We start from the raw sequence: 15213 nt of genomic DNA, 5'->3' as shown, positions 1-15213 counted from the left end.
ATGTGCGAAGTAACTGTTCTAACCTGGCTGAGAAGCAGAGTAACTAATAGGAAGAAGAAGCAATGCTCAGTATGTACTAAGCTGGCTGCTGTGTTATCTCTTGCATGTTAATAGCCTCTATATTTTAATTAACAGAGCTTTACCTTATTTTTTGATTTCCTGAAAACTTTGCTTAGGTTATACAGATAATTGTCACTAAAAGTTTTACCTTTGTTCCAGTATATCTTGGATTATTATATCATGGTTTTCTATAGGACTTGGGAATTCCACTGGTAAATTGTTCTCCATAGACACTAGGATTTTCAAGCCCTCCGTTAGTGAACCAGAAGGTGACGCACCTGCTTCTCAGAGAAGCTCATGTTGCAATCATCACAACACTCATTCAGTAAATTCTTTTGAATGCCCATTCAGTCTATGATCAGAATTACTCCAGGCAGAGGTAGGAAGGCAGAAAAGTATGTGTATTTCTAGTGAATTGCACATAGCTTTGCTGTAAGTTGGAACATAAAATTTGTATTGGGGCCAAATTTTGAAAATCATTACATTTCAAGGCAAGAAACTTTAGGTACCTGGTTTTTAACCTTTTCAACAACAGAAAGGAGCATGATAGCCTTCCTTACTTTCTCTGGCTAATTTTGTTTTACCTTATGTCATTAGAAAATGAACACAAGGATATATTCTTTGTCAATTTTAATTCTGAATTTTGTTACTCTTTTAAAAATGCGACATGCTCAGCTTACAGGGGAAGGGGGAGGTATATGTTATGAGGATGCTGTTTTCTCTCTGTCTCAAATTATGTTCTAGCTAGAAGTCTCCATGCCATTGGCACTAGTATTTTTTCCACTGAAAACTACCTTAACCAGTGCATAGATGCTGCCATTATGTTCTTCTAGTTGTACCTGAGAAGGTTCCCAGTGGGATGCAGGATTCAGGTATGGATGGCAGCAGCTCCACTTCTCTCTGTGAGACCGAGTGGTTCTCTGTTCCCCAAAGACCGTGCAGAGGACAGATCCCTACACTAAGGTGGATAGGGGTCTGCAGTATCCAGTGAAATGCCACCACACTCAGTTTTTAAGTTAATTTGTTATTAATTTTTTACTGTAGGATTTTGAAAGAGCTCAAATAACATAAAAATCAAATTATAATTCTGCCACCCTTATACGACCACTGATAATTTAGGTGCGTTTGTTCACTTCATACACATATATGCATATGTTATATGCATATGTGCATGTATTAAAGTTTTTAATGTAGAATAGACGATAAATTTACCGTTTTCATCATTTTTAAGTGACATTCAGTGCATTTCCATTGTTGTACAATCATCGCTACTAACTGCAGAAGTTTTTCATCATCCCACATTGAAATTATGCAGCCTTTAAAACTCCTCACTTTCCCAGCCCCTGGTCACCAGTGTTCTACTTTCTGTCTATATATATTCCATGTAGCTCATGTAAGTAGTCATTTTTAGAGGACATTTTAGAAGACAATTTTGTCTTCTTGTAACTGGCTGTTTCACTCTCTTTAAGATTCATCCATGTTTGTAACATGTATCAGAATTTCCTTCTTAAAGCTGAATAATAATCCAAATCACCAAACAGTTTGCATCTTCAGAGCTTTTAGAGCTGCTGCTGAATTATTTACGGAACGTGGTGGTCCTTTGCTTTGCATCCACTCTTATGTATATACCACGTTTTGTTTGTCCCCTGTAAATCTGCACAGGGGCGTTTTGGCTGTCTGAATAACGCCGCTGTGAACAGGAGTATGCAAATACTTGCCCAGCTCCTGGTTGCAGTTCTTTGGGGTATACGCCCAGAAGTGGAATTGCTGGCTCAAATAGTAGTTCAGTGTTTAATTTTTTGAGGACCCACCGTACCGTTTCCCACAGTGGCGGCGCTCCTCTGCGCTCGCACTAGCAGTGCGTCAGGGTCGCTTCTCCAAGTGGAGACAGTTGAGTTCCTGTGGGTTGTATGTGCCTATTACGTACCTTCACCACACGCTTTTGCTGGAGGCTGGGGCCTGGCCCAACCCTGAATGTCCGACAGTTTTGGAGTTGCTGTATTAGTTTCTAGCCTTCTTTCCTCTTGTCCACTGCCAGAACCTTCAGTTCTTTTAAGGAAGACTTGTGCTAAACAGTCTGCACATCTGTGAATTCTTACAGAAAAGACAATATGAGATGGTTCCACACTCTCTGGGCCTGATCCCATTTATGTTCACATTCATGGTATGACCCCAGAAATTACAGTTCCTCCAGAATGCAGGCCTTTGGGGCCTCCCAGATCCAGCAGCAAAGTAGTACCCCCTCGTTAAGGTTGTCTAACGTGCTGATTATGTTCAGCAGTGTAGTGCTGAAGTCTGCACAACAGGGCAGAAACCCTCCCATTTCTTTGTAAAACCCTGCTTCTTAAAAAGGGCTTGGATGCGCAGCATTGGCATTTTGTTGAGCTAGCCGAGACGGTAGACTCTCAGACCCTATGCTGTACCTAGTGAATTAGAATCTCCATTTTTACAAGGTCCTCAGCTGATTTGGATTCAAGCTTTAAATAATGCTAAAATGGACACAGTTACAACATGTTAGGCAGTGCTCTCCTCCCTCCCTGCACCGTGATATTACTGTTTCATTGATCAAATAGTAGAAAAACAATCCATGCAAACAGTTGGGGAAATAATGTTATCTTAAATAGAAAGGAACAAAATTTTCTCCTTAAACAGCTGGCATAATAGAATAAAAGTGTCTGAGAGCTAATTGGATCTGACACATTTAAATGAGTGAGCTTTGCCTATAAACTGATGACTTTCTTAGAAAGAAACCATTTCATGTGATTTGATTTAAAAGTAAGTTTTTTTTTTCCTTGTGAAAGTAGTTTGTTCTTTCCTGAGGTTAACAGCGGGAGCAGAAACAATTAGAAAATGAGTAGAGTTTAGAATGTCTTTGATGATAATACTGTTTAAGTGACTTTTACATTTTGTCTACAGAAAATCAGTCAATGCAAGACCAGGCATCTATATTGGAAGGTGAATTAGTTACAGAATGTACATTTGGAAATCTTCGAATCATTGAATATAATTAATGAATGGACATTCACAATTATGCATGTAACTTCAAAGCAATGAGATCCTAAATCTGAGCAGTATCATTTTTTAAATTTGGCTTCTTAATTGAATCAAATCTTAGAACTGATGAAATTAACATAGTGACACAAATGATCTTGAATCAAAAAAGTTGTATATTGGATGTAGACATAAAGACAAGGCTATACCAATATTGTCTTAGATATAAGAAAGATTAGAATGTGATGGGAAAGGCTTGAATGATTCGTTTGTGTATAACCAGAAGTTTAAGAATTTAAGAATTTGCAACATGTGGTTTAATATTTTGTGACTGCCTCCTGAGTGTTTTGAGGCTCATTTGGCATTCTGTCTCCTAGTTGACTTATAGAAAAGTAGTTCTGTTTTTAAAATCGAGGCAAATGAGTTCATGCTGGCTAGGAGAACATCTTGTTTTTTAAAAGAAATTTCTATGACATTATGTTCTTTGGTTTGTGAAGCAAGTTTGTTGTGATTTAATATTGTAGATATCAATTGAGCAAAAATAAAATGCTGAAAGAATTTTAATTTGTTTAAAGAAGGAGAGTTTTTTTGCTTTTACATATACACATACACAAAACTTAATAAAAAGTAAAATGATTATATTGTGATTTAGTAATTATCCTGCTTCTGGCATGTCTTGTTCCTTTTTTCTTTAAAGGCAATTAAGTATTCAATACCTTAATGAGTTCTGCTACTGATGTTCTTGTCTCACTTTGAGATGACAGGTTTTGGGAGATTTGGGGTAGGGGGAGAAAATTTACCAAAGATGACAGTAGTTTAATTTTAAATTTGCTGCCAGCCTGTAATTTTTTTGTGTATGTGGCAGTGGAAAAAAAAAATCTTACTACAGATATTTGAATGCACTTTTCTACTTTGAGTTAAGATAATTCTTAACTCAAAGGTAGTAAAACATACTGGTGTTGTGTAGTTGGGCTGTTTTTTATTTTTTAACAGTGTTTCTACCATGAGGGTGATTTACGTTTGTTGAATTGCTTATGTTTAAGTGCTTTCTTAGGAAATAGGAGATTGCTACTTTTATTCTTTTTTGTGTGTGTTGAATACATCAGGACCCCCCCCCCCCATTTTTTATTTTAGCAGATTCAGGTGATTTATTTTTTCTTTTTTGGGAGAGAATTGTTTGATCTTTGAAAGTCATGCACCAATATAGACATAAAAGCTTCACTATCCTTGAATTTAGCACAGCTATTTCACTTTAAAAGAAATAATATCAAGATATCCTGCTTTCTAAGCCAGGGCCCTGTGATTACCAGAGGGTTTGATAACGAGTTTGTGAATCCAGGGCCACATAGTGATCCCAGCAGCTCAGCTGGTAAAACTTTGGTGACACTTATCTCAGGGTGAAGGTAGAATTTGAAGATATTATATGATAGATACAATTTAGTTTCTCTTTCCAGGATTCTAAAGGAAAATGCTCTCTATTATCTGTTACAGGTCCTCAGAATGGTTGGAATGATCCACCAGCTTTGAACAGAGGACCCAAGAAGAAGAAGGTACTAGAAAAAGATGTCTATTCAGTTGCCCCCAGATGTCCTCTCAATCATGTAGCCACCTGAAGCACACCACACTTCACTGTTCTTTAAAGGCAAAGCTTACTGACTGCTACACTTACTACGTGTATTTTAACTTAAATCTTCTAATCCATGAAGGGAAGGAAAATACAGAACAGTACAGTGGTATGAATTAAACCCCTTTTAGAAGACAAGATGTAAATTCCCAACGTCTGTTTCAAAGAGTAGGAAACAAAATTTCAGGTTACTCAAATGAATTTCTTTTTTAGGAGTTACTTTGGTTTTGGGTCCCAGCATTAATCATGAATTCGTAATTATATTTTGGACTATTTTTGTCTATCACATATGATATGAAAAGAAATAGCCTTGTTAGCTGAGCATCATTTAGAGCATAGCATAAGATTCTTCTTTCCTTCTTTTACCCCAAGCCATTTTCTCCTGTTTTTTTTCTTTACTCCTAGTGATTTCTGTCCCCCAAATGCAGTAATGAGAGGCCAGAACATAAAATTGGGAGATACTAAATGAACAGAATCCCCCAAATTATGTCAGTGATAATCAGAAACTTGGTCTACTACTCTGGGTGTGATTGATCACTAAGTAGGTATCACTTAATGGTCTCAGAAAAGGGTATTATATCTGATCACTTGACACCCACACACACACATATTTTTGGCATTTCTTATCCCAGTATAGCTACATATAATTCTCCATCCTCTTTCAACAATGCCTTGGTTCTGGCCCATTATGGGATGAGTGTGGAAGGCAAAGGGGAGACTGAGAGATCCAGGTTTGAGTCTCCAACTCTCTTAGCCAGATTAGCTTTACTTTTACGTTTTACTCTAGGATTCTGCATAAAAATCCATTTTCAAAAGTATTCTACTGTTACTAAAAATTTTTTAACCACAGAATGATCTAATTCCCTTATTTATTTTTTAAAATTGAAGTATAGTTGATATACAGTGTTGTGTTAAATACTGCTGTATAGCAAAGTTAATTCAGTTACACATGCATGTGTTCTTTTCCCTTATGGTTTATCATAAGATACAGAATATATTTCTCTGTGCTGTACAGTAGGCCCCTGTTATTTGTCCATTCTATATATAAAAGTTAACATCTGCTCACCCCAGCTTCCCATTCCATCCCTCGCTCAGCCCCCTGCCCCTTGGTAACCACCAGTCTCTTCTGTATGTCCATGATTCTGTTTCTGTTTTGTAAATAAGTTCATTTCTGTCATATTTTAGAGTCTGCGTGTAAGTGATACCATGTGGCATTTGTCTTTCTCTTTCTGACTTACTTCACTCAGTATGATAATCTCTAGTTACACTCATGTTGCTGCAGATGGCTAACTCCTGCATTTAAAGCTGAGGAAATGTTGTTATATCATTTTTTTCTTACCCCTGGTGCCTTTTGTCCATCTTTTAAAAGATGCCTGAGAACTTTACGCCTCCTGTTCCCATCACATCACCAATCATGAACCCCTTGGGTGACCCCCAGTCACAGATGCTGCCGCAGCAGCCTTCAGCGCCAGTACCGCTGCCCAGCCAAGCTCCGTTCCCACAGCCACACCTCGCCGGTGGCCAGCCCTTCCGTGGCATCCAGCAGCCCCTCAGTCAACCAGGCATGCCTCCGTCGTTTTCAAAGCCCAATATCGAAGGTGCCCCTGGGGCTCCCATTGGAAATGCCATGCAGGTAACAGTGAATCTGTGGAAGTGGGGGATGGCTCTATTTCAGTGTGTTTCTTCAACGTGTTAACTTTTGTGGTTATACCTTTATTATTATCTCAGTTTGATTTTCATTTAGACAACTTAAGTAAAAAAGAACTTTTTTTTTAAGATCACACGTGTACAGTATTTTCCAGTGACGTGGCCATATGCAAACGTTCTAGAAAGGGCTTATGTATTTACTAGTATATGTTAACAGTAGCTTGGCAATTGGAGTATTTTGTTTCATCTAATCAGTAGCCACAATTTAAGATCAGTTGAATCCATATTGGCATCCAAGGCTGCTCAGCAGAAGCTGTTTCCAAAGGGTTTTTTCCTTTAAAATGCTTAAAGATAAAAATATAATGACTTCGATCTTTTCTTGTGTGTGTGTAAGAGCTAATAATATAGCCATATCTTTGGATAGAGATATCAGTTCATACTTGCTTTTCACATACAAGCAGCTAGTTGGCAGGGCTCTCAGTAATGAAAAAATCTTACCAGGTTTCCATGTAACTGACTTAGGCATAAAAGGTAATCTTGATCTATTCATGAAAAATAGAGGTTGGGTCACAGTTCAGCATAAGAAGATGAAATAAATTCCTGCCCAAGTATATAAAACTAGTTCTTCTGTCATTGTCTTTGACTCATTGAAGTCAAATTTATAAAGATTGTATCTATCACAAGAGTATGTTTTGCTGTTAAGAGAGTTCCTAGATATTAACAGTAGCATTATAAACTCCAGTGTTCTGATGGAGGTGGGAGGACCTGCTTCTTTTCATAAGAAGATACACTTGTATGCATTGTTAGTTTCCATGATTACAAGTCTGTGCCATTTGTGAAGCCATTCACTTGTGTTGGGACCTGGGAGTTCGTGCTACACTCGTCTGGACCAGAACTTCAGTTACCATGGAGAGGGAGAGCGCCATGGATGTGTGTGGTTCAGCCAGGCCATGATACCCAGCTCCCTGTCCACTTGTATGTTTCTGAGGCACCTCACACTTAGTATATCCAAAGTCCAATTCAGAGTCTTCCTCCCAAACCTAGTTGTCTTTTGGTGTGTCTCGTTTCAGTTAATGCTACCATAATCCTTTTCATTTAGTCCAGCCAGAAACCTGGGCATCTTTATACTCTTTTTCTTTTAACCTGTTTTCAGATCTATCCCCACATCTTGCTGATACTACTGTAAAGTCTCTCTCCCGTCCCTTCTCCGTGTTTCTAGTCTAGTCCATGCTACCTTTGTCTCCAGTCTTCAGCAGTACAGAAGCCTCTCACTGGTCTGCCAGCATCTGCTATGACCCATCTCTTCTCTGATCTTAGCTCATCATTGCTTAACATGTTACCACATCCCGCTGTTCTCAGGATAAGGACCAACATTTTTCGTATTATCTGGAAGCTCTCAGCTCCTACTCCTCTTTGCTGTCTCTCTGCTCCAGCCAAGCTGACCTCCTTTCAGTCCCTATATCATGATCTTTCCTGTGTACTGTTCTTCTGTCTGGAATGCACTTTTTCCCCTGTTTAACTCCTACTTAACCTTCTGATAAAACTTCCTTAAAGAGCCTTCCCCTCAGTTAAATCCCAGTTATATTGTCTGTTGGTTCCATTGATGTGAACTTAACCACAGTTGCTGTTTTACATACATTTATGACATTTTTAAACTTTCCCTCCTGCTAGCCTGTAAACTCCCTGAGAGATAAGATTATTTCTATATTGATTCATTAGTGCCTAATACATAATTGTCTAATATTTTCTACGAATGAATATAATCGATCAAAATTTTAAGCACTTACACATTCCTTCTTTGTTGATCCCTCTTATGCGTTCAGTTAGGTCATGGTCTCTTCTATCCTAACCTTTGATTTAATCTCACAGTTTGATAAAAGACCAGTTAACCAACCTTCAAGACTGTTGGAATAAACGAGAAGGAGCCAACAAGCAAAGAATGCAAGACTGTTGGAATAAACAAGGAGCCAACAAGCAAAGCAAGCAGTCACCCCCACCAGCCAGCTTTATAAACGCCTGGTTCTTTGTTTCTTACTGGCAAGGTCCTCTTGCTGATCAGTTTTATACAGTCGTGATCAACATAAGTTTCATGATTAAGCAAATACTTTATACCCGACCCTGCTTTTGAAAATAGAAGCTGTAGGAGGACTACCTGTATCTTCTATTGAATATCTGATTTTTCTGTTTGCTTATGCCAGGTGATTCCACACGTCCATTTTTTGTTTGATTTTGAATGGCCTATCTATAAATTAGTTATTTTCTCTTTATGACAGATTCAGGACTTTGTATACAGGTAGTTTCTGGTCATTTCTGCTCATTTTAATGGTATTATTTCTTCCAGCATGTGCAGTCTTTGCCAACAGAAAAAATTACCAAGAAGCCTATTCCAGATGAACACCTCATTCTAAAGACCACGTTCGAGGATCTTATTCAGCGCTGCCTTTCTTCAGCCACAGATCCTGTATGTGTTTTTTATTTTGCTTAATTAAAAGATTCCATTATGGAGCTCTTTTATATTTATTGCTTAAAGTCTTACAAGATGTATTTTGAAAGTTTTTACAAAAGTGGTAAAGCTAGCATTTATGTATGGTTTGCTTTACATGTAAAAGCATACTCAGTTGTTTTTATATAATCCTTAAACCAACCTCATGGAGGTAGGTTTGTCATATTTATTTACAGATGAGGAAGTTAAGGCACAAAATAGTTACAGTATAATCCAGGCAGAGCCAGCATTCAGACCTAGTCTGGCTCCAGAATTCATGTTCTCAAGCCCTGAGCTGCACTGACTCATCAGCAGACACCATGTCTGGCACAAGAATAGGGCAGAATGCTAAAATACAAGAAACTCAGACTTGGGGTTTCTTTCAGAGTGTATGTCTAAAGGTTTTAGAAGTAGGGACTTCCCTGGCAGTCTGGTGGTTCAGACTTTGCCTTCCAATGCGACGGATGCAGGTTCAATCCCTGGTCAGGGAGCTAAGATCGCACATGCCTCATGGCCAAATAAACCAGAACGTGAAACAGAAACAGTATTATAACAAGTTCAATAAAGACTTTTAATATGGTCCACATCAAAACATCTTTTTTAAAAAAAAAAGCTTTTAAAAATAGATAATCTAGCTTTGCAAAGTCCTTAACAGTTCAGTGTTTTAGATATTGGAATCATATTCATAGTCAAAGTGACTGATGTGACTTAGTTTATTAGAGGATGTCTATGTATTGGCAACAACAAAAATTCCACAAAGCCAGTCTTGTTCAAGATGAAATTTCAGTTTCTGCCAACAAGCATCGAATGTGTTTGTTTAGTCACTGGCCAGTTGTCTGCTTGAAAACAGCCTCTGGGATTTGCTGTTTCATCAGACGTTGAGTATTAATATGTGCCGCCTTCTGCTGGTCTTTTGAAAAGCAGTTCCCTGTACAGACAGTATCAGGAGGGCAAAGGCAGGGGAAAGTTAACATAAACCTTAGCCCCTGGCATTCTGGAAGTGATGGAAGGACCAGGCGAGGAACAGAGAACAGGTGAAGCTGATAAACAGGTAGGTGTATACTGTCTCCTGGGCACACCTCTAAACAGAGAGGTCACCATCATGCAGAGTAGAGCAGTCCTAATGGGAAAACTCTAGTCTTCCTTCAGGCGTGAGTCAGTGTAAATAGAAGCTGGCAGGACATGTAGGGCATGGCCTGGCTTAGCACACTTTTGCTGAGCTTCACCTCCACCAGGTCACAGTATCTGTCACCTCCTTTCTGGTGACCCAGGACCAGGCAGAAGACAGGCTGTTCCCATCAGTATTTGGGGAAGAAGTTCTGACATTGCCCAGGACTTTGAACTGTCCACAAAAGTCCAGTTTAATCCATAAAATTCCATTTTAATCCAGTACTCGAAATCCTGTTTATGGTATGGCTTTGTTCTTATTTTCACTTGTTTAGTCCAAACAACACAAAGTAACGTTACAGCATGTTACAGCCCGGCTTGGTTTGTAAGGCTATCCTTGATGGCTTCAGCTTTTCCTCGCTCCTCTTCTGACATACAGACGTGCCTTCCTCAAACACAGCAAGAGGGCGTCAGCATCGGAGGTTTTGTACCTGCCACTTCTGCCCGGGGCTCTTCCCCGAGGAAGGGCAGGGCTCCTGCGCGCTAGTTCCCAGCGCCAGCTCAGGTGTCCCGTGATCCGTCCGGACCTTCCCAGCACCTCGCACTGCCAGCACCGCAGGCGCCCTTACCCCATGAACTTTGTTCATGCTGCTCGTCGCCAGCTGACATGCAGCGTATTGTTTAGTTACCTTTCCCCCCAATAGAATATGAGCTCCATGAGACACAAAACCATCCCCAGCATGGCACACAGTAGGCATTCAATAAATATTGAAAAATAGTATCACTTCTAGGTATAATGCAGATCATTAAGTTAATCACAGTATGATTTTAAACTTTTAGACTAGTTTTCCCTCACTATACTTAGAGTACTGGAGAAGGGTAGGAGGACTCATTTAAGAACTCTTTTTTAACACTTCCCTCTTAATAATCTTAAGACGTCAGAAGATAATTTTCTCCTTTTTCTTTTTTTGGTGTTTTAAAGGCCCAGAATAAGATAGGATTAAATGTACCCAATGTGATTGAGTGTATTATTGAGGTTAAAAAAAGATCCCACAGTTCACCCATATGTTTGCTTTCTAGCTCCCATAATATTCGTCTTATTTAACGTACAGTAACTGTTCGGCCTCCTTTTCTGTAGCGCGTGACCCATTGCTGCCTCCAGGTGGCTCTCACTGTTGCTTGTGGACTTAGTGTGGTTGGACACACACACCTCAAGTGTGTCGCAGAGCCCCTGAGATCCAGCCAGGGTCCCCTTGTGCACACCTCTGGCCCTCCCTGCCTCAATAGATAACTGTTCTCTGTTCTAATCATCTGTTCAAGTTCCTTGGTGTAAGGTATTGCCATTTCTTTATAAAACAAAGCTGTTCAACACCATGATTATAAGGTTTAGTGAAATGAGATGGGGTAAGTTCTTGGGATAAAAGTTATTGTTCAAATATAGCATCTCTGGTTTTTTCTCTCCTGCAGCAAACCAAGAGGAAGCTAGATGATGCCAGCAAACGTTTGGAGTTTCTGTATGATAAACTTAGGGAACAGACGGTAAGTTCGTGGGGAAAGAAGGGTTTATGATAAACATTTACTCCTGGTTGCTAGTCATATGTGTCTGATGAGCACTTGCGTGTCATAGATAGGATATCGTATGTAGTGTGTAGTGTATCTTATGGTAGTGTGTAGTGTGTAGGGTATCGTATGTAGTGTGTAGTACGTAGTGTGGAGTGTGTTTGGGGGCAGAATGATTGTGACGGCTACAGACTGAGCTTTGCTCTGTCTAAATCTTACATTTCAGTCACTGGGGATAAGGGCATAGGGCTGTATGTGTGTGTGAGAGAGAGAAGTTTTAGCCTTTTTATAACAGAATATAAACTGGCCCACACTGGTTCTAAGGTGACTGGCCTTCTGTTCATATTTATATGTGCCTTGAGTGAGCAGATACTCTGTTTTCCAGAGACCAAATCTGTCATCTTTCTTGTAGTCTTAAGACTCTGACCCTTTTCTTTGACAATAGCTGTTACACAGAGGCAACGCCAAATGTAGCCACAGGTGGAGCGGGTCAGTGTGTGTACCTGTGAAGACAGTCAGCAGTGAGGAGCAGACACTGTCTTCTGTTCTCTGTCCCGCTACCTCTCCATGCCTCTCTAGAATTGTTTTGTTTTTTTAATGAAAACACTTGGAAAGAAAAAAAAAATATTGGAGTTATTCATCCTTTTGCATTTTAGCATTCCTCTTCCCCATTCTCCATATCAGTCCCATCAGATAAAAATAACCATTTAGCGTGAGACCCCAACCAGAGAAAATATCTATAGCAGTGGAAAGGGAGTGTAGCCCATGGACTGATCCAAAAAAAAAGTCTTCTCTGAAAAGTATGGAAGCCAAGTAATGATATGGAGAGGAAAAACAACTCTAGGTCTTATGATTTTAAGAGATGACAGGACTATGAAAAGCAGTTAAGAGTGAGCAAATTGAGTCCATAACGAGGACTGTTGCCCTCCTGATGAAAGTGGACCAGGAGTACAGAGTTTCTGTTGTCAACAAGATCTTATAGTAAATTGGGCCCCTACTTTAGGATGTCATGATTAAGACTCTCTAACTTCTTCATGTACAAAGGAAACACTTTCAGAGGTGTGAGGCTATATCTAAAGTAATGAAGATTTAAAGCTGTTAAGTGGAGAAAGACATTAACTTTGCAGTTTAAGGGAGGAGATCTGGTTGCTTTTCTCTAAGAAAATACCTGGCTGATCATACATGTGTAGTTTGTAAATAATTCCTTACATAAATCATTGTGTCATGGTTCCATTTTATAACTTGTGTGTTGTTTGGTCTGAGAAACTTTCTAGAAATGCTCACCAGTTTATTCATTTTTTAAAATAATGTGTATTTCAAACTCCTAGTAAATGCCAGCGTTTCACGTTTATAGCGGGTCTCATGGAAGATTCTCCTTTAATTCTCTCTCTATTCCACCTTGATTTCAGCTTTCACCAACAATCATCAATGGTTTACACAACATCGCGCGGAGCATCGAGACCCGAAACTACTCAGAAGGCTTGACTATTCACACCCACATAGTTAGTACTAGCAACTTCAGTGAGACCTCCGCTTTTATGCCAGTTCTCAAAGTTGTTCTCACCCAGGCCAACAAGCTGGGTGTCTAAAGGACGGCTTTACTTTCAGCCAATATCGCCATTTTTCCAAAGAAACATGTTTTAAACGATGATAAGATATGGACCAATTCTCATTAGCATGTTTCCATAGCAGCCAGTCAAAACCATTTATGTTGTTTCTGCAGATGTATTCACGTTACTAGACCTGCTCAAAACCCTGGTGCTTTCTTTTGTTTTAATCTTTTATTGCCCGTGATGATTTTCCTATTTCCTGCAAATAATGTATTTCCTGGATTACACATAGTATGCGTTCCCAAAATATTCTGATAAAATCTGGTTTTTGAAACCTCAGTTTGCTCTTTGGAAAAGGAGCCTTTGGTTATACAGAACACAGAGCCGAAACTCAGTTTGTTTCAACTGTCCTCCCAACTTCCTCCATGTCAATCAGATTAAAGTGTGTAATCCTATTTATGTGTATGTAGTCTTTTTTTTTTTTTTTTTAACAGCTACTCACAGTTTAAAGTTTTATTTTTTGTGTCTTTGGCTTCACTTTGGTCCTGAACAAATAACTAAATCTAGAAGAAGCTGCTACACAGATTTTAGCAAATACCAATGAAAAGTGGGATCACTGGCTTTAAGTCTCTATAAGAAAAGATTGAACATTTTCATTCTGTAGAATGCATTGAACTTTTTTCTATTAATAAATGGTTTTAATATTCTGTTTGAATTTTTAGACTGAGTTGTCTCCATTTTATATTTAGAAATTTTTTCTTGTTTTTTTTTTTTTAAGTTACTTGTATCTCTGAGGTTTAAGTTCAGAAAGAAAACTTTTACTTGTTTTTTTTTTTGGCCATGCCATTCAGCATGTCCACATCTAGTTCCCCAACCAGGGATGGAACCCACGCCCTCTGTATGGGAAGCGCAGAGTCTCAGCCACTGGACCTCCAGGGAAGTCCTCAAAATCTCAACTTCTGTCAGCTTCCTGAATCAAAGCCAGACATTTTTTTCATCCAGTTTTTCTGTCAAATGATTTTATTGTAACCTGTCTTAAGAACAGTGTGGTAAACAAAAGGTAAGGGTCCCCACAGACTTTTGAAGAGAATCAGATTACTAATAATTTTCATTGTTTAAGCATTTTACCTAACTGAGTTGGAAAATAAGAAGGTAAAGAGTGTGACTCCTGTGGAGAGAGAGATGCTGTTTCAAGGACCAAGAGTAGTTACCAGGCATTTTGCAGCCTAAGTAGATTAGTTTGCAGGAGCCTCTTAATTGCCTTTGCTGGGATTCCCTGCTCACGACATAAAACCCCTTTTTAAAAAATAAACGTAGTTTTGTAACTAAAAAAAGGAGGACCTTGACAGCATGTATGAGCGTTGGAGCCTCACGAGTAGGGTGATGTATCTGCCCCCTTGCCCTCAGCCTCCTGGGAGTTTGGTGGTCTAAGTCAGCCCTACGACTCACTGAACTGGCAAGCTGAACTAGACCTGACCCTCGACTGTGGCGTCAGCCCACAACCCCATCCGAACAGCAAGCTGGCCTCCAGTAATTGTCTTGGTGTTTTGCCCTTACGGTCAGGGTTTGTGTTACGGCTGCCGATGACCCTGACACGACAGTGGCACAATTGGCAGGGCTTTACAAGCAAGCGTGTTCCGAAAACGAGGAACTGGAGTAGGTGCTAGTGGGGGCTGACCGACCGCAAAGCTCTCGCAAGAGTATAAAACCTATTTGCCCCGACATCTGAGCAGCTGCTATCGCTCCTTTTCCAGTACAGTATTGTGATTTATTTTTCCCCCACCTTGGAGACATTTTTCCTCATGGCTGATAAGCCTGGAGAAATTTCATATAAATGGATGCAAGTAAGACTCGAGCCCAAAGTACTGTTCAGTTTCTGAAGTAAGACGATAACAGGAGATGATAGGAAAAGAACAGTTTGTTTTCCTTTTAAGGAAGCAAACAAGGAAAGGGGTGTGAGGCTGAGTGTTGGCTGGGAGCTGGACCAGATCTCTGGGGACGCGCTTTCTTATCCTGCATCTGCTCCTCTGCTCCACTCTGCCTTCTGGGCTGGGAGGTTGGTGGGTGTACCTTGGGCCCCTCGGCTGATGGAGACAGTTGTTCATTTGAATAGTGAGGCAGCAGGAAAGAAGTTGGGAACAACCACTCTGCACCTGATTGTTGAGGGTCCAACAAGCCTATATATTGCTTTG

At 39.7% G+C, this 15213-nt stretch overlaps 1 protein-coding gene across 16 annotated transcripts in view; it reads left to right on the top strand.

Moving 5' to 3' along the window:
* SEC31A (SEC31 homolog A, COPII coat complex component) overlaps positions 1–13476 on the top strand; it is a 59420-nt gene extending 45944 nt beyond the window's left edge. For 8 of the 16 annotated variants that reach the window (XM_018049659.1, XM_018049657.1, XM_018049656.1 and 5 more), the window contains 6 exons: positions 2977–3015; positions 4543–4601; positions 6045–6308; positions 8664–8783; positions 11379–11450; positions 12881–13476. In XM_018049659.1, the coding sequence (XP_017905148.1) occupies positions 2977–3015; positions 4543–4601; positions 6045–6308; positions 8664–8783; positions 11379–11450; positions 12881–13060 (734 nt within the window). In that variant the 3' untranslated portion in view covers positions 13061–13476. The remainder of the gene's footprint in view (positions 1–2976; positions 3016–4542; positions 4602–6044; positions 6309–8663; positions 8784–11378; positions 11451–12880) is intronic. The other 8 variants (XM_018049664.1, XM_018049663.1, XM_018049661.1 and 5 more) reach the window with 1 other exon arrangement.

This window comes from Capra hircus, chromosome 6 (assembly GCF_001704415.2).
Source record: "Capra hircus breed San Clemente chromosome 6, ASM170441v1, whole genome shotgun sequence".
In the NCBI taxonomy this organism is placed as follows: Eukaryota; Metazoa; Chordata; class Mammalia; order Artiodactyla; family Bovidae; genus Capra; species Capra hircus.
The sequence above is the reverse complement of the archived record's forward strand: the minus strand, read 5'-3'. Positions and strand labels throughout refer to the sequence as shown.